The 27,988-nt window shown below is 40.3% G+C and overlaps 1 protein-coding gene across 3 annotated transcripts in view; it reads left to right on the top strand.

Annotated features, from left to right (window-relative positions):
* Positions 1–27,988, top strand: part of FLT1 (fms related receptor tyrosine kinase 1) — a 194,688-nt gene that overhangs the window by 68,259 nt on the left and 98,441 nt on the right. For all 3 annotated transcript variants that reach the window (XM_003818327.6, XM_008971604.5, XM_034936503.3), the window contains exon 11: positions 20,855–20,969. In XM_003818327.6, the coding sequence (XP_003818375.1) occupies positions 20,855–20,969 (115 nt within the window). The remainder of the gene's footprint in view (positions 1–20,854; positions 20,970–27,988) is intronic.

The following is a 27,988-nucleotide window of genomic DNA, read 5'->3' as shown; positions in this document are numbered from 1 at the left end:
CTCCTAAGAGGGCTTTATTTATCAAACCCCATGGCTCAGCTCTTACATCACCTTCTCTGTGAACTCTCCTCACTGCCTCATTCAGAATCACTTCTTCCCCCTCAGTATGAACAGCACTTTGTTCACGCCCTTGTTACATCACTCGATGCGCAAAGGTTTGTCTCTCTCTAAGCTAAGAGCTGATTGAGAGCACCCTTGTGTCTTTAGGCTGGGCCAAGGCTGGCACACAGTAGATACTTAGTGTATATTTGCTAAATGAATACATCCTTACCCTCTGCTAATTGTGCAGCATTTCCTTGCATCCTGTTGATGACTGAGCCTTGTTTGCTTTTTCCTCTTTTTGTTTAGTCTAGAGGGATGATACTAAGGATAGTTTATGGGAGCTAATTTGAAGAACAGGAATAGACTTGATAGGTGCAACAATAAGATATTATTGAAACTGCCCAAGGATTATCATTATGCCAAACTATTTTCCTTATTACTTTTAACTCCACTTGCAGAGTGTTCAGGAGGATTGTTATTCAAAAAAAAAAAAAAAAAGATTGATAGGAAAAGTAAACAAAGCATAATCCTAACATAAACAGATAGAAGTGGCTATTTGATTTTCTAGATTCTTCCCACAATTCCAAATCGTTTTGCTTAGGGTGTATTACTCTCAGAGTGGAAAGTTACTGGTGAGCTATGGAATTCCTGGGAAGTAGCTGTTTTCCACACATCTGATTTCTCATTTGACTGTCATTTTCTAAGAATAGAAATAGAGAAGACTTACAAATCTTAAATATCTTCTTTACCACTGTGAATGTTTAACACATAAGACAGTGAGATCTACTGAAATTCTATACTATTTTGCAAATTTGGGGTATGCATCAATATTTATGGACCCATCCCTTTAGGGTCTTGACATATGTGCCAACCTAACATGCAAATAAATTTTAAAAAACTAAATAATTGAAGCTATTAGATTCGGATAAAAGTGTAGAGTTGAATTTTTCTGGAATAACAGAGCCTTTTCTAAATATATTTAAATTTTGTTTTGGCAATATTAAATCTAAAATTTCTATTCTATCTAGGATTAGAACTAGTAACTATGTTAGAAAATAACAATTATGGTGATAGAACATAATATTATAAATTTGGGTTTAAGTGATGCTAATAAAATATGGTTTGGGGAATGAGGCCACCTCGAATGGAACTTTGTAAACATTAGCTTTCTTTCCAATTTCTTTGTGGTGTAAGGGATGTCTCTTCTGTGTGATGGAATAAGTTCGCCAAGGCCTGAAAACATGTCTTATTCCTTTCAGAATGGTCTCAAGACTCAGAGCATGACCTTAAATGTTTGTTGGCCATTTGAATTATTCTCTGTTCAAGGCATTTTTTTTTTCACTACTTACAAGACTGATCAGAAATGGAAGTTTAAGGTTGCATATGCTTTATTTCTTTAATACGTTGCTGCTTGAAATTATCTGCCAAAAACGTACACATCTTTGATGTACAAGAATGACAGCTCGATGTACATTAGTCAGCAGGTACTAATTGAGTAGCCTACCTGTGTGAGGCCCAGATTTGGTGCTTGGTGGTTAAATCAGTACAGTTAACTTAGAGGTGTTTCAGAAATATATGTAGAAACTTTGTACACCAGAAAATAAACAGAACCACTCTTTCACCCTCTCAGAGAGATGAAGCTAAAATTTATAGATAAATGAAGCCCTCTTTAATTACCAAAAGTTCTCAAATATGTCTTTATATAAACATATTTATATACACTTAGACTAACTTAGATTCCGTTGTAGACAGGAATTTTAGTAACACATGAGTAAGAAATGCTCCATTGCACTTATTTTGAGTTATATGGTAACATATTTGCATACTGGTGTCTATACATGATCATCAAAAGAGATTGGGTGACTAATATATGCACATTACTCTTAAATACGTAGAATAAGTCCTGGCATTTAAATTTTAGGCTCTAGTGAAAGGGCGTATCTATATATATCCACGGCCAAAGCATTCGCTTAGTTTGAGGACAGAATGTACTTGTTTAAGGAGCTCAAAACTATTAATTGGTTTAATATGGCCAGACAGTTAATGTATCTACTATAGAAAGAGGTTCAGACCTAACTCAAATTATTTAGTATCTTAGAGTCTAATAAATATGTAAATATGTTAAGTTATTATAACTACCGATAGTTCAACTAAAAATGTCACCCTTTAAAAAAAAAGTAGTAAAATATGTTATGAAAGCGAGCTAAGTTTTGACTGAGTAATATTGTGGCTTTCGTTTTGCCTAGAATTTGTTCTTATAAAACATTAGGAATAAAAGAGAGGAGGGAAAGGATGATTACTTTTAAACTCATACAGGTAATGAACCAAGAAGAAATAAAGCAGAATCTTTCCCTTTTTAGTTTTTTTTTTTAATTAAAAAAAGGAAAGTGGGGCCAGGTGCAGTGGCTCATACCTGTAATCCCAACACCTTGGGAGGCCAAGGCAGGAGGATCACCTGAGGTCGGGAGTTTGAGACCAGCCTGGGCAACATAATGAAACCCCGCCGCTACTTAAAATACAAAAATTAGCCAGGAGCGGTGGCAGGCACCTATAATTCCAGCTACTCAGGGACAATTGCTTGAACCTGGGAGGTGGAGGTTGCAATGAGCTGAGATCGCACCACTGCACTCCAGCCTGGGCAACAAGAGCGAAACTCCGCCTCAGAAAAAAAAGAAAAAGAAAGAAAAGAAAAGTGATAATAAAACTGTGATATCTCTTTTGAATATTAATAACACCAAAATAAGTTATCAACACTGAATAAGGTGGAATATTTTATTTTTCTCATCCTCAGCCAACAGGTAGACTTCTAAATAGATATTCCTAAACCTGCTCCCATGAGTCTGAGCAAAAAGCCAGAGAGCATCATAAGGATGTTAAGCATATAGTGCCTTCCACATGTCTATAGCTTGCAGCCTCTGCTCATATAAAGTAAAGATAATGATATACACTTCATAGAGAGACTATGAGGATCGAGTGAGGTAATGTATTTAGAAAGTTACAGAGCACCACAGATTTGCAAGGTTGTAATCATTGCTAGCATTGGGGTACATTTCTTTAAATAAGACCTGAGAACCTTTAATGAACTTAAAGGATATTTCTGCCTACTATAGAGCTAGTTTGACAACAGTGAGCAGTTTTGCCAAACATTTCTAAGAAATGAATGCAAATTATGGAATGTAAAATGCAGTTTTGTTTTGCTTTAAAAATAGTAATTTAGTAGGTCTGGGGTGGAGGGTGGCTGTGGAATTCAGGAAAATATGACTTTTCAGAAGAAGAAAAATTAAGGAACTACAGAAGAGTTAGACAAAAGTAAAAGGAAGAGTAAATGGAAGGGTGTCATGAGGGAATGAAGTAATTCTCCCAGTTCGTGTGGCCTGCCCCATTCATTGGTTTCCTGTCATGAGAGGAAGTGGTTCTGCCCTGTGGGTTGGCTGAGGCTGGGGTGGGCTGACTGGGCATGTGGGGGAGCTGATGCCTGCTCAGCCAGTCCACTTTCAATTTCTAGAACTTCACGTTCCGCCTGCATTTTGAACAACTAAGTAGTACGAGTAAACCCCCCAAGGACTGAGCTCTGCTTGATCTTACAGTCCTCCATGAACTCTGCCAGAGTACTGATGCAGCCTCACAGGAGATACTATTTAGATAAGATTGTCCATGGCAAGGAGGTTGGTTGGTTTCTAAAGGAACAATAATAATACAGGACTGGAGGGAAGGGGACCTTCTCTGTGGAATGGAAAGGGTGGATTTCAGGAACCCAGGAGAGGATAGGGCAAGGACAGTCTTGGCATAATCAGTTTGTGCTGCAGATCACTGTTTTCTCAGGAAGAATCTAAGATGTTGAAAGTCTACTTTTCTTTACGTGTGCTTGAATACCAAGGAGACCCTCGGGTAGCTGACTGGACAATTGTGTGGCCTGAATGGGTCTTTGCGCTCATCTGTTCCCCACAAACGGGATGGTGGGGGGCTTCTGCTGATCTCCTTCCTGGTACTCTCATGAGCTCTGATCACCTCCTCCATGGGTGTCTAGAGTCCACCTGGTTGTTTCTGGGATTGTCTTTTCTTCTTTCTAAAACAAAGATCTGTTTCTAAAATGTTGAATGTGTTTGGGTCTTTATTCTAGGGAGGTTCAATGCCTGCAGCCTTTGATTACTGCAGTTTTGTTTTGAGAGCACACATTCTTTAGATCACAGTCCAGTTTAATTCTCTCTCCCTATCTAATTATCACAAATCATAGTTTCAAAGGAAGAAGTAACACTGATTGATTATAATAGACAGAGTTGTACCACATACTAAGTTATTCCCCTCTCATGGAAAAAAAACTTAGGTAACATCAGGTTCTTTGTGAAAAATCTCGTTTTCTTTATAAGCTATCTGTGATAACTAGTCAAAATATGTAGAGAAACATTTCTGTCTACATTGCATTAATATTGCTGACATCTTACAAAGCAACTTGGCACGTCACTGATATTCAATCTAAATATACTGTCAACCATCTGCTCATCACACAAATATTTATTAGGCACCAACCATGTGTAAAACATAAAGGTAATGCCACTTGTCTTTAGCATTTATGTTTGCATTATACAAGATTAAACATATTTGGTGATTACTTATTGGATCTATATATGTATCTGTAAAATATCTACTACATCCTCCCAAGGATAGAGAATTGGGAATCAAGGAAGCAAGTTCTATTCTTGGCACAGACCCTGACTTCTGTGTGACCTTGGCCAGTTCTTTAATCTGTGTTTCTATTTCCCCTTCTGTAAATGGCAATGGTTGTGCTTCCCCTTTCCTATCATACACAGCTATGAATGAGTTAACTTAGAAAATCACTGTAAATTATATTTTCTTCCTTCAAAAGGGCTTGAAAGTATTTCCCAGTGTTTGCACACTGATGTTTCCCTTCTGTTTCTTATAAACTGTAAGGCAATTTGACCATTAACTCTGAGGATTGGTAACAAATTAACAGAAAATTTCAACTTATGAAAGTAGAATGACTGTCAGAAAAGTCTTAAATGGAGGTACAAACTCTGTGATACAGAACTGACTCTGTGATTATAATGTTAATAAGGGCCCAGTAAGGAAAAAAAAATAGTGCAGCAGCTCCTCCACCATTGGGGCCAAGCCGTATTTTCCGCAGTGCCAAACCTGGACCACCTTGCCAGCCTCGATCCAGCCCAAACAAATGAAGGCATTCTCATTCTCTGCCCAGTTAGCTCTAAAGCTTTGCCTGCTTTATTTGGTCTTTTGCAGATGAGTCCCTTCAGGGTGTGAAAAATGTTGGGTTCTCAACTCATGGAAGGTTGAGGGAGAACATTATTCTTTTGGCTTTCTTAGATAAAATGGGGGGTTTTCTAAGAAAAATCTAATAGACATACATGGACTCTCAAGGAACCGCTTGCAAAACTCTAAAGTAGGTCAGGACTGGAGTCTAAAATAGTTACATGCTTTAGAAGTTAACTAGAAAATAATGTTTCCCGCCATTCTCAATGACAATGTGACATCTCATGTCTGAAACCCTCTTCGTGTGCACCAGCAGTAGAGTACTATGGGGGGGTGGGGTGGATGGTGTCAAGAGAAAGCTGACCACTGTAAGAGTAAGGGTGGTTTACTGCCTTCCATCCGGGGATGGGGGGTGGGGTGGCCTACAATATCAGAGAAAAGCAGAGGCATCTAGGAACTCTGAGAAGGGCTTCCGAGAGGGGCTTGCCTAATTGCATTTCTCTATTGTTTACGTCAGCAAATTGGCAAAGAAAGGAGGGCCTGAGTCATTAGGGATGTGTTAGGGATAGATCATTTGGGGGAAACATAGTTTGGCGCATCAGTGGGGTATGTAAAATTAACAGGACAGAAACAAGACAATTGTTAATGGTAGTTAATTAGAAATGTACTCAAAGACCCAAATTTAATTGACTGCCAACATGAATGTCTATTATTTTTATGCTGTAACAGTTTTATGTCCCATATTTTATTTTCCACCTACACAATGAAAGTTTTAACAATATAAAAATTGAAAAAGTCAACATTTCCTGGGGGCAAAATGTAGGTCAGATGTCTGAGGGAAGCTATAATTTAAGACCTCTTCTTTTGGAAATACGGTCACATACCTCATGTTTTAATATTGATCACATTCTTCCTAAGTACACATACAATTTGTATCCATCCATGTGTCTCAACATATATTCTATGCAGTGTGTGTCTGGGTATGCAGCCTCAATTCAGCCATGCTACAGAGAATTTTAATTTACCACAAACAAAACCTTGAATCAAAATGAGGACTTTAAAGAAGACCACTTGACCAAAGACCACTTTAGCAGGACTTTGAGCTTGAACAAACAGCCAAATAAAACTGGCCATCTTATACAGGAGGCTTTCATCACAAGCCAAAAGTGAATGTTCACTTACTAATGAGAAACTTCTTGCATTCTGTTATATAATTACTGGACGAGGAAGTGCATGCTGCTTAATGTGACTGTTCGGACAACAGCCCTTATTAATATTTCATACAAAGTCCTGAGAACAGAGCATGAGTTCATTTGCCAAAGGCCCCTTTGCCACTTTTCTCTGCTTTGTGAGATTTTCCTCCTTTTCCCACTCTTCTTAGTAATACAGTGAATCTGATGAATAATTGTTTCTAATGAGTTAACTGTCTCCTGTAATTGCTATCAAACATTTCATTGTGTGTTTTAAATTAAACTAAAAGGCTGAGTCACAGGAAATCTATGCGGGATGTTTTTTGTTTTTTGTTTTGAGACGGAGTCTTGCTCTGTCGCCCAAGCTGGAGTGCAGTGGCACGATCTCGGCTCACTGCAACCTCCGCCTCCTGGGTTCAAGTGATTCTCCTGCCTCAGCCTCCCAAGTAGCTGGGACTACAGGTGCGTGCCACAACACCCGGCTAATTTTTTGTAATTTTAGTAGAGACGCGGTTTCGCCATGTTAGCGAGAATGGTCTCGATTCCCTGACCTCGTGATCCACCTGCCTCGGCCTCCCAAAGTGCTGGGATTACAGGCATGAGCCACCGCACCCGGCCGCTGGATGGTTTTTATAGTGATCTTTTCAGCAAGATTCAGTATAGCTTCTTAGATTACCAGAAGATAGTGACACAAAATTTGTGAAGATTCCTTAAGAAGATTGGCAGAACCTCTCAGATTGTCTTTGGCCAAATTTACAGATTTTTAAAAATTGAATGAGCATTTTTATTATTGATTCTAGAAACTAATGTCCTGACACAAGATCTTTAGGTGATAGATAAGTAGAACAAATCACTTATAAAACATGCACTTCTGCCTGGGGATCTACATTTTAGTATATCTTCACTGACTTGGTAGATTGTTTCTTAAAATATGGTATCTATGTGACTTTAATGTAAAATCAGTGCCCTTTTAGGTGACAAAGCAGAACCTGTTGGATTGATAAGATGGAAAGGGCATGATGGATTTAGACTCTGGCCCTGACAGTGCCTTTTAATGAGCTTCTAATCACTAGCCCTTGTTTCCTCATACTTTCTCTAGAAGCCTCCTAGGACGTTTTGCCACCTTGAATGCAACGGTCTACTTCATTATAATAGCTGTGATAGACTTAATCAATAAGTCATTTTTGGTGCCAAAAGCCATGTTCATCCCTTTACACACATTATCTCTAATCTGAACAACAGTTTTACGGAATGGTGATTACTTGCCCTATTTTCCCATAAGTAAAACTGAGGCTCAGGGAGTTATTTCTCAGGTGTTTTCAGATTATGGTATAAAGGGGGAGGGCTGGGTACAGTGGCTCATGACTATAATCCCAGCACTTGGGAGGCTGAGGTGAGAGGATCAGTTGAGCCCAGGAGTTGCAGAGGCCAGTCTGGGCAACACAGAGAGGCCCCATCTCTACAAAAAAATAAAAATAAAAAAATTAGCTGGGCATGGTGACATGCGCCTATGGTTCCAGCTACTCAGGAGGCTGAGACGGGAGGAAGGCTTGAGCCCGGGAGGTTGAGGCTGCAGTCATCACTGAACTCCAGCCTGGGAGACAGAGTGAGAACCTGTCTCAAATAAATAAATAAATAAAATACAAGGGGCTAGATAGATTGGTCTTCCAGAAGGTTATTTTTCCCTGGTGTCCCATAGGACTCCTAAGAGGATATCCCTGTGGATTCCCAGAGGAAAGAGCTGAAGTCTGCAGGGAATAGGTTTGGGAGGGTGCCTGCCTAACCTGGTAGGTTTGCTCTTGTCTGTCGTGAGTTAGAGCTGACCCATCTGTTGAGTTAGAGTTGAGCAGAGGATGGGAGAGGAAAGGAGAAAAAGACGAGCAGCAAATAGGTGAATTGGGCTCAAATTTCATGATATCTTTGAGAACCAGTGATGACCTACAGCTGTCTTGGGCCCCAGATCTGCAGTTGGGAGTAGAAACTGGAGTATAAACTCCAGTGGGATGAGCAGGTCTAAATAAGACCAGCCTCAGGAGGGTGGCAAGTCTAACTAACAGTTAATGGGCCTGCTTATTGTGGCACTTTCCCCTATTCGTATTGTCCTTTTCTGTGACTTTCCCACCATCCAGGGGTATTTGATCTCTTGCAGGGCAGGGAAGCCCCATTCTCTCATTTATTGTTCAGAATTAATGTCCTGGATTAGGATTCAGCAAGCACTCAGCCCTCAGTGGGCCTCACAAAACTTATGGCTATTTAGGCAGGAGAGCAATTAAAGGAGATGAAAAGGAGGGGTCAAAAGAAAATGAAGGAGGAAACATGAGGGTTTATAGTTGATGAGGGAATGAAATGGGGACATAGAGGCTGCTAATTTCAGCCTCTGCATGCCTTGACCTAGTCACTTCAAACGATTAATTCACTCAGCATTGAAGAATGTTGAGCCAGGCACAGTGGCGTGCTCTTGTAATCCTAGCTATGTGGGAGGATTGTTTGAACCCAGGAGCCCTGGGCAACATAGCAAGACCCTCATCTCAAAAAAAAAAAAAAAAAAAGGAATTAAGGAATGTTAAAGATTTAATTTTTAAAAAGAGATTGTTTTATAGGTGAGAAATTGTGGCTCAAAGATAAATAGTTATCTCATCTCACAGCTACTTAATGGCAAGCTCGGGACTAGATGCATGTCTCTGATTTCCTGTTTACTATTATTTCCACCATAACACTGTATTGAGTCTCCATGGGAGGTGCTTATAATCTGGCCAAACGAGCCGACCATGGGTGGTAGATGGTGAATGTTGCAGTTTAGAGGCCGCACCAAAGAGGAGGTGGGATCCGGGCCCTGAAGAGGATGGGTAGATCTTGGAAAGTTAAATGGAAGGGGAGAGGGACAAAGATGTGATGCAGTGACACAGGCATACAAACGGGTTGGAAAGTTGAAAAGAACTTGCCAGAGATGAATGTGGTTGGTTCATCAGATTTGGGTTGAGAAAAAATAAAAACCAAAATTGGAAAGGTAATTTTGGACCTGATGTGAAATTTTTTCAGTAGAGGCTGAATGGTTGAGCCAGGCAGTCACTACCTGGCTAGTGCCTGGATGTTCTGCTATCTATTGGCCAGAAGCCCACTTTGTCCCTCCTTCCAGGCTGATGGACTTTCACAGACTTATTATTGGTGGTCTTCTACCTGTGGCACTCCTTCAGCCTGCAGTATGCGCACTGTATCTCAGAAACTCTACCCTCCATGCCTGAAAATCAAAGTCTTGGGTTTTCACTCACCCTTTTAAAAAACATTACATGGGTGCATGTTATTCCAATTTCTTAGGTCTTTAATGTTCCATTTGCCTTGTCATCATCACTGAAAATTACATAAGATGATCACTGATTGCTACCTTATTGACAAATCAGCCCTTGTGAGTATGAAAAAAGTACTTGAACACGTAGGATGAGGAAAACAAAAATTGGTACTTAAAGACCATCTAGAGCCAAATATAATAGAAGATGGTGGCTGATAGAGGCTGTATAGCCTGGGGTTCCTATTTTTATTTTCTTTATAGCTAAGTTATTAAGCATTTACCTATGTGGTGTTAAGTGCTGGATATGTGCTTTATATGCATCATCTCATTTAATTATCACAGAACTTCTCTAAGAGAAATGCTAGAATTATTACCATTTTCCAGATCAGGTAGAGAGTTTGAGTATCTTATTAGGACACTAGTCCTGGTTAACATGTCAAAGAGCCTGAAAGTGAGCGGCTTTCCAGCACAACATCAACCAGGCAATTGAAAGCATATCATTTGTCACTACCAGGATTGGTTGTGTCACAACTACTTAGACATTAAAATGAGTCATTTTTAGTCAAAAGCTCACGATCCTGAAAACCAGTAGGGTGACATCAAAAGCTCACAATCCTGAAAACCGGTGTGGTGACATCAAGAGATGCAACATAGTTTAGAGTTTAAGGACGTGGGCTCTGTTGCCTGAGTCTTGGCTCTGCCACCTACTGGCATCCATTGGCTGTATGATTCTGGGCAAAATAAACCACCTCTCTGAGTCTGGGTTTCGTCATCTACAAATGGAGTTAACAGCACTGACATCATAAGGTTGTTTGAGGAAGTTAAATGTTATAGTAGGTGTGAAGTACTCAGCACAGTGGCTGGTACATTGCGAGTGCTAAGTTTGTTTGCTGAAAGGTACCTGGTACTTCTAGTACTTTTAGGCAGCTCTGGGGCTGCCCACTGCAAAGCCACTATCCTCTGAAGTGGCATCATATACACACTAATGTCCTGACAAGATGATCCATGCTATTAGGTTAATGTTCTCCCAGGAAATATATTTGCATCTTGGGACAGGTCCTCTGACTGTTTATTCCAAAGAAATCAGAATGGAAATATATTTGCATCTTGGGACAGGTCCTCTGACTGTTTATTCCAAAGAAATCAGACCAGAAATGGTGGCTGTTTCAGATTATTTAGGAAATCAAAGGAGTTACAGTATCCAAGGATCTACTCTCATTGGTGAATTCTACCTCAGCTATTCAAATGGTCAATCACCCAAGTCTTGTTCAGCCTATAGTAGTATATGGGCTTTTGTCATTTTACTTGCCTGTGCTCAATTGTATTCTGATATGTTTCCATGAATTTGACTTGTCTCTTCAATAAACATATATGTTTCTAAATAACAGAAGGAATTAAATCATCTAATTCTTGCAAGGGGTGTGATTTTACATCTTACATGAGATAGGAGTGAGCAAACTCTGTTTTAGTTGAATAAAATGGTGCTATTATTATTATTATTATTAAGATGGAGTTTTGCTGTTGTTGCCCAGGCTGGAGTGCAGTGGCGCGATCTTGGCTCACTGCAACCTCTGCCTCCCGGGTTCAAGCAATTATCCTACCTCAGCCTCCCAGGTAGCTGGGATTACAGGCATGCGCCACCACGCCTGGCTAATTTTTTGTATTTTTAGTAGAGACAGGGTTTCTCCATGTTGGTCAGGCTGGTCTCGAACTCCCAACCTCAGGTGGTCCGTCCGCCTTGGCCTCCCAAAGTGCTGGGATTACAGGCATGAGCCACCGCACCCGGGCAAAGTGGTGCTATTATTGACAAGCCAATATTTGTGCCTATCTTTGAAGATAGGCAAGAAGAGGAGGCCATTGCCAGTCAGTTTCCTATTTGCCATTAGACTGGATGACACTGCTTTGCATGTCAGCATCCTTGCCTGAGTTGAAACTGTCCATGACTATGGGTTTGTCAGGTGCTGACACTGCTGTGCTGAGGTTAGCCAGGGCCCTGGCAGATCCCATGTATCCATTAATATTCATCATTGCAAATGGAGAGGTGCTGATGGTGGTGACATAGTGCTTAGGTCAGGGGTGTATGTGAGGTCATTTGACAGTCACTAGAGCCCCTTTTTCAGCACACTTGAGGTAAAGTGTAGATGGCAGGGTTGACATCTGATGTGAGGTAGGGTTGACATCTGATGTGTGATTGGGTCCACATCTCATCTGGCCATTCTTTGGCAGGATCCACTCTTCTCATCAGGGAGTTAACTGAGCAAAAGACAAGTATTGCTCACCCACTGTTTCCCAGGTGATTGGGCCAGGCACCAAAGCTATAATGATGAATAAAATATAGTCCCTGTCTGTACGTAAGTAGCTCTCGATGAAATCAGATAATAAACTGACAACTAACATTAATGATTTGTTTCCTGTGTGCCAGGCACTGTGCTAAGCGTGTTACACATTAAGTATCACCCTAATATTTGCTGATGTCAAACCAATCTTCTTTCAGTTCTTTATTTAAATTATTTCCCTTATGTGTGCATTTTTAGTGCCTGTAATAAAACTAGTAAGACATGGTAGCATGGGGTTGCTTTTTTGAGTTGGCTATGCTAAGAACACATCCATTCCCAAAGAATTTGAGGTAGTTCACAAAAAGGACAATACATAACTAAGCAGCCTTGGTGAAGTCAAAAAACGTGTAAGACTAGTATGGAGTTACGGCCCACAGGCTTTACTTTCCAGTTGTCAAGAGCGAGAAGAAGTGAAACAAACCTTTGCAAAATTAAGGGGCTCATAAGATACCTTTCAGAGAACTGAGATCCAAGAGAAATGATTTCTTCTCTCATACGCTGCGGGACACTAATAGTAGGCAAACTCCCTGACCACACTTCTTCCACAGTGAGTGTCAGCTCTGGTAACTAACATCCCTCAATGTTGGCCAATGACATAGCACCAAAGCAGAATTTATTAAAAGTGATTTTGTGGGCTGGTGTGATCTAAGGACAAAATTTTAGAATGATACAAGAAATCAACAAGACTGGTAAGCCCTCCGAGCAATCTTCTCTGACTACGATTCTCATAGTCAGGTTTTTGACATCCACAGTTACATAACTAGGATGTTATAAAACCATGATTTCACCTCAGGTCTGACTAGCTCTAACATCTATGTTTCTTATGCTAACCTGTGATTCCCTACCTCCACTCCCAAAAGCTTTCTGGATGTTTCAGTATTGACCACTAAATAAGAAGTAAGCTGTTCTCTTCCTTTTTGTGAGAACAAAATATAATGATAGCTTAAAATATTCTCCACTGAGTGAATGCAGCTACTATTTTAAGCCTCCTTCTTGAATGTGTTAAAGGATATTTTTTGTAGGCACTCCTAATATTTTTTTAAAGATTTCTTATTTCTCAAATCACCCTTCCTCACCAACTAGTCCTTCACTAAGAAGAAAAGTGAATGAACAAAATAGGTATCCTGTGAGGCTCCTATCTGGGTGTAGCCAAGTAAACACCCACTCTTTTAGCCTTTCAGTTACCCCAGTGCGGGGCCACGAGGATCCTCTGGCCCTGGAAAAGACTGTGTGAAGGAGAGTGGGGAGCTGGGAGGGAGAGAGTGTCTGGCTTGGGGGGTGGAGGGCGGGGAGATTGCTGGCACTCACTCTAGAAGCCAGCAGAAGGAGCCAGGAGGAAGGAAAAGCAGAGGCTGGGAAGAAGGGCCATGTTCTGAGTGTGAATGGACCACAGGGCCCTCGAGAGCAGGAAGCAGCATGAGCCAAGACGCTCACGGAAAAGCTCTTATCTAAACAGAGGTGGCCCAGGACGCTGGATCCCCTCCACCATTGTCCAGGGAGCCGACCCAAAGCCCACAACCCCCGAAACTCTTCTCCACTCCCCCTTCTCCATTGAGGCAAGAAGTAATTTTCAGTATGAGCTCCAAGGCGTCACAAGGTCTCTCACTGCACAAGAAAGTCACTCCTCCAGGATCCCCTCAGCCTGACCCTGTGACCACCCTGAAGGCCCAGGCCCTTTTCCTGGAGCAAGAGGAGCAGGAACCATTCTGTCTAAACACTCCTTCCAATGCTACGCCTTTTTCTGCCAGCATCCACTCTCCTATATTGTTTCATCTGTTTTAAGAGAACGTGGCCGGCCGTGGTGGCTCTGGCCTGTAATCCTGGGAGGCAGAGGTTGCAGTGAGCTGAGAACGCGCCACTGCACTCCAGCCTGGGCGACAGAGAGAGACTCTGTCTCAAAAAAAAAAAAAAAAAAAAAAGAATGTGAGGGGCCTGGGATGTTGCCTCACTCCTGTAATCCCAGCACTTTGGGAGGCCGAGGCGGGTGGATCACTTGAGGTCAGGAGTTCGAGACCAGCCTGGCCAACATGGCGAAACCCGTCTCTACTAAAAATACAAAAATTAGCCAGACGTGGTGGCACATGCCTGTAATCCCAGCCACTCTGGAGGCTGAGGCAGGAGAATCGCTTGAACCTGGGAGGCGGAGGTTGCAGTGAGCCAGGATGGTGCCACTGCACTCCAGCCTGAGGAACACAGTGAGACCCCGTCTCAAAAAAGAAAGAAAGAGAGAAAGAAAGAAAGAGAGAGAGAAAGAGAAGAAAGAAAGAAAGAAAGAAAGAAGGAAAGAAAGAAAGAAAGAAAGAAAGAGAAAGAAAGAAAGAAAGAGAAAGAAAGAAAGAAAGAGAAAGAAAGAAAGAGAAAGAGAAAAAGAAAGAGAAGGGGGAAAGATAGTGTTTGCAGATTCTGTTAATCTGATGGCTCAGACACACAATCGCTAATGTTTTGACACGACACCCACAGTAGCAGAGGAATGTTTACATGAGGCCCTGCTACAGGATGGCCGCCATAATGGGGGCCAGCCCTGGTTGTGCCCTCTGGCAGGGTTCCAGATGGGCTTTTTTTTTCCTTCCTATTTTTTTAAAAGACATTTTACAGCTTCAATTTGCTTTTCATTACTCCTCTATCCTTTTGTTTCCTAGCTTGAAATGATTCAATATTCTTTACAAACAGATTCTAATCACAGTTAGCACGTGCAGTACAATCTCATTAAACAGATAAGCAGAGTTCACACGAGTCCTCAGATTTCATCATCCAAAAAAGAAAAAAAGAGAGGGAGATTATTATCTGTCTTGCGACTTTGTAGAACTTTCTGGACCCTCTTTGTTGCCAAATTAAATGTGCTTTCATTATACATTTATATAAACATTCATTCCCAGACAATGGCTCTGGCTTAAATAGGCAGCCATCGGGTGTTGGGTACTCAAATCACCACTCACCCACATTCCTGTCCCCGGGGCACTCATTCTAGTGTTGGAGTTTGTAATAAAACAGGCCAGCTTCATCCCAGAACATGCTCACTGAGCATGCAGACAAAAATATGTTACCAAGGAGAGAAAAAAATTGTGATAAATATTGGATGGTTTTATTTTGTTGTAAGATTTTTTTTTTTTTTTTTTTTTGAGATGGAGTTTCGCTCTTCTTGACCAGGCTGGAGCGCAATGGCATGATCTCGGCTCACTGCAAACTCCGCCTCCCAGGTTCAAGCGATTCTCCTGCCTCAGCCTCCCCAGTAGCTGGACTGCAGGCCACCACACCTAGCTAATTTTTGTATTTTTAGTAGAGACAGGGTTTCTCCATGTTGGTCAGGCTGGTCTCGAACTCCCAACCTCAGGTGATCCACCCGCCTCAGCCTCCCAAATTGCTGGGATTTACAGGTGTGAGTCACAGCGCCTGGCCAGATTTTTTTTTAATGATAAAATGTATCAGCCAGTAGAAGGTAAAGAGTTCCTATAATTTCACCATCAAAGCATGTTTATGACCAAAACGAACTAGAATTTATGCCAAAAATGTAACTATAAAGTAGTCTTCTGCCCCTTGCCCCTGTCCTTGTCCACCAATAGACAGGCACATCTTTCTCCCTCTTAAAAACAAAAATTTAATTTTCCTGGTGTCTGACTTTGTGCTGGTTTGAATTTAGAGGCCCCCCAGAGTTTTCCTCTGTAACAGGTGACTCTGAGTCAGACTTCTCCCATGGTGGGAAAGGTCTGGGGAGGTTTCTTGGGATCAGAAGTCACCCTACGTGATGCACAGAGCTCTGGGATAGTGAAGAGTTAGGAGAGTCTGGGTTCTGATCCTAATTCTGCTCCTTTCCCTGTGAACTTGAGCAAAGCATTTGATTTTTCTGAGTCTCAGTTTCCTTATTGATAAAAGGATTTATGAAATAAGGATCATAATGCTCGCTTCATAGGGTGACTGTGAGAACTAATTGAGGCAAAATGTGTATTGCTTCTAGCCCAAGCTTTAGTAGCACATAGTAGCAGCTCACAAAACTTGTTTCCCTTCAAGCAGCCAAGAATCAGATATTGGCACAACAGAGATTTGAAATGCGAGCTTAATATCATTTATTGAAAGAGGATCCTTTTTTAAAAAATCTGTATGTCTTAAGACTAAGGCTGTAGAGCAGACCTTCTAGAATCAATGTGGTTATTAGACTGGCAGGAAATCATTTATGAAATGAGAATTTTATACTGGATTGCTACAGGAGTCTTGGGTACCATAACAGGCACTAAACAGATGGGCAATTTCTAGAAAGGCTAAATGAAGTGTTGAACCATCCCACCCAATTCTCCAAGAGAATCGATCATTTTCTCACAAGAGAACCCCTTCAAAGAAAACACAATACTTACTATCAGTAGCTAACGCTCACCCAGCTGGGCTTTCCCTTCTGATTCCACCAGATGTGACAATCTATCCTCTAAAGGAAAGAAAGTTCCAGCTCTGAGCTTTAAGTAGGGGGAGGGTAGAGGAAGGCAGGAGGAGTGAAGAAAATCTAAAAATAAGAATTGTTAAAAACCAGCAATTAAGAAAAAGCACAGGTGAACACAAAGGGGTACCTTTGGGTGTGCATTGTGCATTATACTTCATTGAGTGTTGGATTTGTAAAGGTGAATGGAACCTGTCTTGAATTCAGGAACTGCAGGGTGACAAAGTGAGCTCTCACAGAAACTGTAATATAAACTGTAATTGCAGACAGTGCATGCACTGGTCGTTCAACATATTTTGGTTGTGTAAGATGAGAGATGTTTAGCAAATTTTGGAAAGAGACTGACCATGTTATGCAAAAGTAGCTAAAAAAAAAAAAAGCCATGGAATCCTCAACGTAGTAATGGTGTTTGTGTACTGAATATTTGAGATGTCTTTTCTTACTATGTCCAAGAAGTACTGAAGCGTAATAATTTCTTGTCACATGATGGTAGTACATGGATATCATGTTACTTATGGTGTTGGGGTCAAGTGCACAGGTTCTGAAATGATCCAGAACTGAGTACAAATTCTGCCAGCAGTCAGTACTGTCAAGATGGTAGGTTTGGCCAGGAGCATTGGCTCACACCTATAATCTCAGTACCTTGGGAGGCTGAGGCAGGCAGATTGCTTGAGCCCAGGAGTTCGAGACCAGCCTGGGCAACATGGTTAAGCCCCATCTCCACTAAAAATACAAAAATTATCCTCGCATGATGGCACACACATGTAGTCCCATCTACTCGGAAGGCTGAAGTTGGAGGGTCAGTTGAGCCCAGGAGGTCAAGGCTGTAATGAGCCACTGCAAGATGGCTCCACTGCACTCCAGCCTGGGTGACAGAAAAAAAGAAAAAAAAAAGAAAGAAAGATTGTAGGTTTGACCTCTGTTGGCTTTGCCTTTTTCTGTGGCCCCAGACTGCCTTCATCTGTCTTTGGTCACAGAGAAGCCAAATACTTTTGAGTGTGGTGGGAAGAGGGCAAATTCATCACCGTTACAAGAAAATCAACCCAAAGCATGTAGGTCAGTAGTGTCATCTGCATATATAGAGGGTGGCAGTTTCCCATAATGTGTCAAGAGAAGAAGACTAGTAACTTAGACCAGATGGGGAGTTCCACAGATGGCTCCCACTTGGAATGTAGAAGGCTGACATATCACACATGAGGTCCTAGCTCCATGTGTTGGAAACATAATTGGCTGCTTTCTTTTAATTTATTTATATCAATCTCTAGTCCGAAATTAAGTTGTTTCAGGTCCAGAGCAATCAGCAGAGATGACATGGAGTACACTCTTAGCCCATAATTTTTTTTTCCTTTCAGGAGTTATAAATACCTCCCTGCCATTGTACTTGGCATGCTGTATGCAAATGGAGGTAGGAGTCCTATAGCTCATTAGGAAAGGGACGGAGGCTTGGAGCAAAGAGAGGACAGTGCCGAGCTGAGGCTGATAACAGTGGCCTTGTCCAGAATAGTGCATGGGAGCTTTCTTATCTCGCTTTGGCAGGAGGTGCTGTGGACTTCCTGTGCGAAATCAGGAGCGAATGCTGCTTTCCTCTTGTTGTTCGGCTTCCTCCCCCCTCAAGACAGTTCCCAGCACTGTGATTATCTTTGCATCTTCAAACATGGCACAATCTACTTCCTTAAGAGCTTGATGTATTCTTAAGGCTTAGGCACATTCCCCTCCCCCTAAATCTCTTTTCAAGTGCTGTTATATAGTAAGGCTTCTAAATGACATTCTATTTTTATAGCCCCAATTACGAAGAGGGAAAAATAACAGCCCCTAAATTAGAAAATAGCCACAGAATCTGTCCTTTTTATGTGGAAGAGCTGGCAATAAGTCTGGCCTATAGTTTCCATACTAGGGCTTGTGCCCTTAGTAACTGCCCTCAGAGTCATGGGTGTGGGAAGGGGGAGGTGTGGGGTGTCAGAGGTCAACAGCCCCAAGTGAACTCAGATAGCAGACTGTATTTCCCTTGAGAAACACCCAGGCTTGCTTTACTCTAACATATTTCTTTGCATTTCCTAAAGCCCAAGAGTATGAAATTAAGATCTTTGACTAAGGTCTCCCTGATCTTTTTCCTTGCTTTGAGGGAAAAGGAATACAATCTAAAAGCTTGTCTTCCAGATACAAGAGAACTTTAGCTGTTTGATGTCACAACCCCAAGTACATATGCACATGTCTAATCTAGGTATACACATGTGTATATGTGCACATTATATGCACTCATACCTGTACTACGAGTGTGTGAAAGATAGCAAGTCTAACACAAGATTAACGTGGGGATGTTATAGTCTAGAAAATGCAGAATATGATAATGAAAAAATAAGGCAAAGTGACTCTCATATAATGACTTTTAAACTTTGTCATTAAGATGTTTCTAATAAAGGAGAAAGTATATAATTTCTCTTTGGCTCAGTTTACTCTACTTATCAATAAGCATTAAAATGTTCATTTATTTTACCTCATGATTATTATAAGGTTATACCTGGTAAAAACTGCAGAAATTCCTTGAGGAATGGTCCCCTTTTATTCATTCTTTTTAAATTTTAAATCTTGTAATCTAACTGTAAGACAGACATCTTTAAAAACATTTGGGGAAATCTGATATACGGTTTAGGTGCAAACATCACCACGGAATTATTGCTAATTCTCTTAGGTATAAAAGTAGTGTTGTGGTTATATTGGAAAAATTTGCTCATTTTTTAGAGAGATGCACTGAAGTACATAGGGCTAAAATGACAAGATGCCTGAGATTTGTTTTAAAACACAGAAATCCTTCATTTGGCCAGGCTAGAAAAATTTTTAAATAAATAAATAAATAAAATACAGAAGAAAAAAAAGGGGTAGATGAAACCAATGTGACAAAATCTTGATAACTGTGAAATCTGGGTGGCGGGTATATGGGGGTGTATCACACTATTCTCTCTACTTATCGGTGTGTTTGATAATAATAAACAATTAAAGAAAGTAGAAACTCTTAGCAAAAACAACTTCGGGTACCTTGTGCCTGGCTGCATGTGTGCAAATGTTTATGGGGCGCCGACGGCATGCTCGGGCCCTGCTCAGCTATGGGGACAGAGTGAATACGTCGATTTGTCCCCTGTCCTCCTGTAGCTGTCGGCCCAGTGGGTACTCAGAACCATTAAGTCAGCACTTAAAAGGTGGTGAGTACTCTGCAGGAGGACGTTACAGGGCCAGTACCCCTGCAGATGCGATAGTTTAACACTCTGGAGTTCCTTCTCAGCTCAAGGACCAGGGAGGAATAGTAACGGAACGTTTTTCTGATCACATTCCCTTCTGTCTTCCCCTTTTTCTCACTGACTTTTTAGCCTCTCATTTTCCTCTCACATAAGTCATTCCTGCTCTTGGCTGCTAAAGATGAACCACTCATTTTTTTCTGGAAATGAAGCTTGAAAATTTCACTTAGCCTATAATCCCAGCTACAGGCTGAAGCGGCAGGATTGCTTGAACCCAGAGGTTCGAGGCTGCAGTGGCCTATGATTGCACCACTGCACATTAGCCTAGGTGACAGAGTGAGAACCTGTCTCTAATAATAATAATAATAATAATAATAATAATAATAAAATTCCTCTTGGTTTAAAAAATCTGTAGAATCTGCCCAAGACATGTGCAAATTAGAGACCAGCAAGCTTCCTGCTCAAAAAAATTCTAGTCCAGAAAGTCAGAATGCAAAATGGTGAAATGTTTAAAACAGAGAGTGAATTCATGGTCCTCAAAGATAAATAACATCAACACCTTTATTTTATAATTAAACACTTGAGGCCTGAGAGCTTGAACAGTTCCCCAAAACTTGAGCAGAGAGAGACTGAATTTAATAACTGTTTCATGATGTTGATTTCCATATGCACTTAATTAGCCCTGGAAAAACTTAGCCATCCAACTGCATATTCTGATTAAAAGCCAGCCTTTTATAGATATAAAATGCTATGATTTCCTTGAGTTTTTTATTCATTAACATAACTTCATTATTTCCGTGTTTGAATGTTACTTCCACTAAAAACTAAAATCTAGATATTAAATTTTCTAATTTATGCATTTTTATTTAATATTAACATTTAGAACAAAAAGGATGTATGGTGACACACTAGTGTGGGGCTTTTTTCAAGTATCAGCCAAATATATTTGCTATTTTTAAGTTTTGAGGATGAATATAGGAAAAAATCTAAGGAAAAGAAGACTCACACATAAAATTTGTGACTTTGTTATCTGAGGACTTACACCAAGTTTTCATTTCACCTGTCCCCATTGACTGAACCATGCTGTAAAGCCACATTGTGATAATTTTTTTTTTTAATAGGTGTGACTTTTGTTCCAATAATGAAGAGTCCTTTATCCTGGATGCTGACAGCAACATGGGAAACAGAATTGAGAGCATCACTCAGCGCATGGCAGTAATAGAAGGAAAGAATAAGGTATTGTTTGTAAAAATGCGCACTGGGATATTTATTCCACAAATACACTCTCAGCTCCCAATTCTAGGTTTATTGGAACCAAAAGTAATTCAAATGTTCAAACAAAAATTCAGAGAGAAGAAAGACAATATCTGAGCTATGTCTTCATGGAGATACACACAGAGACTACTCAAGCTACCAGTTCCAACATAATGAGTACTCATTCCTAATGGCAGAGATGGCACTGTCCACTTGAACATCATACTGGTCCACATTGGTGGTTCACAGTCCTGGCTGCCTATTAGAATACTCTACCAATTATTATTATATCCAAATCTCCGGAGTGCAGCCTAGGGCTCGTAAAATCTTCCCAGGTGATTCCAGCACCTAACGGGGATTGAGAATCACTGATGTACATAAAGTGGGATCCCAGTAAGCAAAAGCTAGTGCAAGACTTAGAGCTAAAACTGAATGTTTCTATTTTGTGAAATATCATGTGTTTCCCTCTGCCTGCAAGAGCAAAGCCTGAGTTGAGGGGGATATGCAAACACACACAATCTATCAAGATTCCTTGACCTCATCAGCGCACCATTCATTTTATACTCCCCTAACCCCCACTGAACCTTGGCAATAGCTAACAAGCCTGTCAGCTAGGCAAATCTCAGTGGATCTCAGACCTAGTGGCTTTTTCCTGTTGAATTAGTAAAGAATACACTTAAAAATCTGCTATTGTCTGGCACAGGGATAGTGATTCTTTTCTTTTCTTTTTCTTTTTTTTTTTTTTTTTTTTGAGATGGAGTCTCACTCTGTCACCCAGGCTGGAGTGCAATGGCGTGATCTCAGCTCACTGCAACTTCTGCCTCCTGGATTCAAGTGATTCTCCTGTCTCAGCCTCCCAAGTAGCTGGGATTACAGGCACCTGCCATCACGCCTGGCTAATTTTTGTATTTTTAGTAGAGACAGGGTTTCACCATATTGACCAGGTTGGTGTCAAACTCCTGACCTCAGGTGATCCACCTGCCTTGGCCTCCCAAAGTGCTGAGATTACAGGCGTGAGTCACTGCACCCAGCCATGATTCTTTTAAAAAGAAAAAACATATCAAGTATCCCCTTGCTGAATGTCTGTTTACACATATATTTCTTGATTTGGAGTAGAGACTGTTAATACAGATTCCACTGCCTGCTTGAGTGTGGGTATGCTTATGTCTTCTATTCAGCCGTACACTTTGCACTTGAAGATGACAAAGTAGAAGGCATCGTTCCTCATGTATGATTTAACAATAACAACAAATAACATCTATAATTTTCATTATGTGAAACTTTTTGACACATGCTAATGTCACCATAATTCTTTGGCAGATGAGAGTGGTTATCTCCATTTTAAAGATAAAACAGGGAAGATCAGACGATTAACCCAAAGACAGCTTAAAAGTGTAAATGAGAGACTCAAACCAAAGTCTTTCCTTTGCAAAACCTAATGCCCTTATAGCCAAGTAAGCCACTGTAGAAATTAGTCAGAGTGGCAATAGCTTATATGATAACACCAATAGTCTCTTATTAAACACTTAGGAAGTTTTTATAACTATAGCAGTAGCTGTAGGTGGTTTACAACTCTTCTTCTCTAACAGAAATAAGCAGTACTTTAAAACATTCCATGATGTATAGCTATTGATAAGAGAGCAGGTTAATGAAATACTTAGAGGAAGTTATATAAACTTGAAAGTTTAATGTGTTCTTTCTTTTCTTTTTTTTTTTTTTTTTTTGAGACAAAGAGTCTCACTCTGTTGCTCAGGCTGGAGTGCAGTGGCCCAATCTCAGCTCACGGCAACCTCTGCCTCCTGGGTTCAAGCGATTCTTGTGCCTCAGCCTCCCAAGTAGCTGGGATTACAGGCACACGCCATCACGCCTGGCTAAGTTTTGTATTTCTAGTAGAGACGGAGTTTCACCATGTTGGCCAGGCTGATCTAGAACTCCTGACCTCGTGATCCGCCTGCCTTGGCCTCCCAAAGTTCTGGGATTACAGGCATGAGCCACCACACCCGGCCTTCAGATATTTTTAATAAGGAAACTACCTCAGTTTATTAGCAGTGAACAGCAAATTAGTTGTCACAAAGTACTAGAAAAATGTCAAGATGCCATTCATTGGTTGTGTCAATTCATTTTGCTTTTTCCTGACCATGTCAGGAGGATGTACTGTTAACTGCCGGACATTAACACAAGAATTTATAAGCTTAATTTCAGTGGTAACTTCTAGTGCTATTTTGGTATCCTATCCACAAAAATATACAATAGGAAATGAAATGAAAAATGAGAAAGCTAGGTGAAGTTTCTGGCTAACCCAAACCATGAAGTGGCAACTTGACTCCATATATAATGTAAAAACCTATAAAAATCAGTGGAAGTGGAGTATCAAAACATGCCCATGATAAAAGAACGTCCCTGATTTTCTCCATGAAGGTTGAAAACAAATTTATTGTCTGGTAATTTTACAGTTACGCCGAAGATTTTAAATATAGACCTCTGCACTTGTGCTACCCAACCTGCCATCAGGAGCCCTGGAGTCAAACTACGACACTTCCTCTCTGTATAACCACATACAAACCAGCTCACCTCTCTCAGCTTGAGTTCTTTCCTCCAAAAAAAACAGAACTAATGATACTTGCCTTAGCTAGTACTTCCTGTTACAAGGATGAAATGAAATAACACAATGAAGGCCAGACGCGGTGCCTCACGCCTGTAATCCCAACACTTTGGTAGGCCGATCACCTACCAAAGTGGCGGGCGGGTCACCTGAGGTCAGGAGTTCAATACCAGCCTGGCCAATATGGCAAAACCCCGTCTCTACCAGCAATACAAAAATTAGCCGGGCATAGTGGTAATCCCAGCTACTCGGAAGGCTGAGGCACAAGAATCGCTTGAACCCAGGAGGTGGAGGTTGCAGTGAGCCAACATTGTGCCACTGCACTCCAGCCTGGGTGACAGAGTGAGACTCTGTCTCAAAAAGTAAATAAATAAATAACATAACGTAACGTAACGTAAAGTAACATAACATAATGAGAAAGCCCTATACAAGTACTACTTTATTAAAGTGAATGTCATATGTACCCTTATGCAATTCCCTAAACTGATTGTGATCATATACAATGAAGACTTTGTTAAACAATTGTTTGCACTGAAAAAACTTTTAATACTCACACTAAACAAAGTCTCTCTCTCTCTATATATATAGAGATATTTTATATCTATATATATGGTACATATCCCATTAGCAGTTGTAATTGTAATATATTAGACTTTAAATAAAATTATTGAGTTCATATCTTGAATTTAGGAGAATTTAGTAATTTTACTTTTAGCATCTACTAATATATCTTTTTGTGGATGTGAAAAAATGTATCTGTCATATGATGGTGACAAAATGGAAGTTTTGCTGTTTCTGAATTATATGCAGTGCTTTTTCCTTCACAATTAAAACTGTTTTTATTTTCTATACATTTTTAGAAAGCAAATTAAAGTCCCAGCTTAGACTGCGGTGATCCCTTTATCCACCGTCACATGGTAGCCTGCCCAGCAATGCTACTCCACAGGTCAGTGGGGCAGCGATCACACTCACGCTGGAGCACCTTGGATTTTTTTTCTTTGTTTTGTTGTATTTTTTTGTTTAACTTAAGGAAGGGTATAGAGGACAATAAAACTTAGTTTCCTTATTGGCGAGTTTTGGCCCAGATTTGTGAAAAGTGAGTCATCAACTGGAGTTGCTAGTAGCAAATGTGCACATTCGTATTGTCTAAGTGGTGTTGCCAAACTGTTAGGTTTGTAGATATGGAGTAGGAAGTAGAAGGAACCCCGTGTTAGAAAAAACACACAGGAAATACCTTATCACAGCATTAATTCTGTAAGGTTGGAGAATCATTACCATTTTAATGTGTTAGCAATATTTCCATTGAAATCCTTCTGAGTGTACCTTGAGAAGTGTGTCCTGTATGAGACAAATCCATGACAGGAGCAAGAATCCTAACCACAGAATTACAGCTTGTGTTTCAGTTCCCACACACACCCCAATTTTTTCTAAATCTCACGTTCTGGTTTCCCATCAGTTGGCTCAAATATGCCACCCTGTGTTAATTTTAGATTCTTCCATGACCTTTACACATCTACTTTTATTTCTCAGTGAAACACTTGAAAGGAAGCTATATTAGAAACATCCCGAGATTAAAATCAGTGTTCCATATATAGATTTTTTAAAAACGAGTGCTGGAATTAGGCTGAATGACACATCAGCCCATCCATTCTATTCCGTGAGGTTCAAACAACATTGTAGTAACGAATTACTAATGCTTAGTGAAGGGGAAGGAAGGAAGGAACATGAAAAACTCCAAACTTACAGTACTTGCTGATAGTTTTATGAGCATTCCTGGGTCATACCAAAGAGCCTAGAGAATGGGCTTGAAGGATCTGTCTCTAACATGTAAATCCTTGAGGGCCAGGCCAGGCAACTGGAAGCACCGCAAAAAGCAAAAGCAGTAAAAATGAAGAGTAGAAAGCATGAGTCCTTTAAGACTAATATAAAATTTGATAGTCTAATTTTATTTATTTATTTATTTATTTATTTATTTATTTATTTATTTATGTATTTTGGCATGATCTCGGCTCACTGCAACCTCCGCTTCTCATGTTCAAGCGATTCTCCTGCCTCAACCTCCCAAGTAGCTGGGACTACAGGCGCCTGCCACCATGCCCAGCTAATTTTTGTATTTATAGTAGAGACAGGGTTTCGTCTTGTTAGCCAGGCTGATCTTGAACTCCTGACCTCAGGTGATCCACTCACCTCTGCCTTCCAAAGTGCTGGGATTACAGGCCTGAGCCGCTGCATCAGGCCTGATAGTCTAATTTTATTTCAGCACTTCTTCTTTTTTCTCTTCCTCAGTCCTCTTTCATTTATTTTCAATTGTGGAAAATGAAAACTAATTATAGCACTAATACAAGTAGATATCCTTAAGAATTTATTTTTGCATACCTTATAGAATAAATGATTATAATTTCAAACGCACAACTCAAATTCTTGGTTACTTTCTCTTTGAAAGTATTTAGCTGATATTGCATGCCCTAATTGTGATGCTATTTTAGTTTTTTTCCCTTAACACCATAGTATTTGGATATAAGGACTGAGGAACAGATTTTTTCCTTTATTCAGAAGACTCAGACATTAAAACTCACTGTCTCATGCAAAGCTGCCTTCTAGTCCAGCCAGACTACACTGATCTACAATTCGCACCTGAGCTCCTTTCTCTGGCCCTATGAAGTTTAAACTTTAATTGTCAAATAATTTTATTTTTAATGAGAAAATGTTTGAATTTATAATTTAAAAATATATCCCCTGAAAGAGAAGTACTCTAGAAATGAGATAAATTTTAATAAAACTGATCATAGGATATGTTTCACCTTATTTTTAACTTTTCTTCTTTAGTGATAACCATTGTATTTATCAAATATATTTTCAAACCACATAACATTACAGCAGTTGAAAAGCAGCTTGCAGCTTATGTAAAATGTCATCAGAGAAGCAAACTAGTATTTCTGTAAATAGTAGTAGTATTTAATTTATGTTACTCATCTCTGCGGATTAAAGGAAGTATTCTCAAGGAAAAATTCAATTCAAGGTGTAGACAGAACTTTGCCAATAGATCTGTGTTATTCAACTTAAAGAGTCTCAAGGCGAGAAGCAATTTGGTGTAGAGATTAGGAGCACAGGCACTGGAGGCAGACACACCTGAGCATAAATTCTGCCCAGGCCTGTCTGTGGTCCTTTGCATCTTTGGGTGAATCATTTAATCTCTCGGAACCTCAGTTGTCTTACCTGTAGAATAGGGTAATATACCCATCTCACAGGGTTTTAGGGAGGATTAAATGAGACAATTCCTGTAAAGTGCCTTGCATGCTGCCTGGTGCATTGTAAGGCATACATAAAGGTTCGCAGAAACAAAGAAATAATGTAAACTCCCATCAACGTTGTTTTCTGCTTCTATTTTAATAGAAGCTTTGGAGACATGATTTCTGGGGCAGGCTTGACTACGAGTAATGTGTCTTGTTTGGAAGGTATCATTCACACAAAAGAAGAAAAATTCAATACATTTCTGTCTCCATCTTGTGACCCGGATTCATTTCACTTCGGGGCACCTCAGTTTTATTCTCTGATTATACATAAATTTGGACCTATTTGACTATTTGTTGGGGACTTGTAAAATGGCCACGGCCATTCCCAGGTTACCTACACAGGTCTTAAATGTGGCAAATGTATACATCTGAATTGATTTTCCCTTGCCACGAAACCCAGTTCTTGTTCTCAGTTGCTCTAAGTTCAATGAAATCAAAACCTTTTAAATAAAAACCCAAACATGACTCATAGATGCAGATAAATGCTGTCCATAATTTCAAACACTCCCAAGCCAACAGAAATGGGTTTTTCACTTACTTACTGAGCAACAATTAATCTGAGAATCTAAGTAAGTTTCTCCTGAGGCCCATTAGGATAAACACTTGAGAACTAACTTCATTAAAAAAACAGTGCTGGAGCTGACACCCCAGCTTAAAAAGGCTTCATCTGAGCTCCTTGTTTCTGAATTTTTTGCAAACTGCTTTGAAGGGTCTAAGCTTCCTGAGACAATGTAAGGGAGTCAGAGTCGTATTTGACGATCTCTCCTGTCTTCCAGCTTCCACCAGCTAACAGTTCTTTCATGTTGCCACCTACAAGCTTCTCTTCCAACTACTTCCATTTCCTTCCGTGACTCTAAACGGGTGGGTACAACAATTACAAGGAAATGGCTATTCAGAATTTTTTATGTCCCACCTCTTAAAAAGATTCATCATCAAAATAAGAAAAGGGACACCTGAGCTCTCTTTCATACTCTTTTCCATGAATTATTTGCCTTCATATGCACTTTCCTTGCAAAAGAGAGAATAATTTTTATATGATCTTCAAGGAGGGAAATTCTTCTCTATCACCTTAAAGAATGATAGTGTTAAGGGAGGGATTGTGTCAT

The sequence above is a fragment of the Pan paniscus genome, chromosome 14 (genome assembly GCF_029289425.2).
Source record: "Pan paniscus chromosome 14, NHGRI_mPanPan1-v2.0_pri, whole genome shotgun sequence".
Classification (NCBI taxonomy): domain Eukaryota; kingdom Metazoa; phylum Chordata; class Mammalia; order Primates; family Hominidae; genus Pan; species Pan paniscus.
This window is presented reverse-complemented; position numbering and strand designations above follow the sequence as displayed.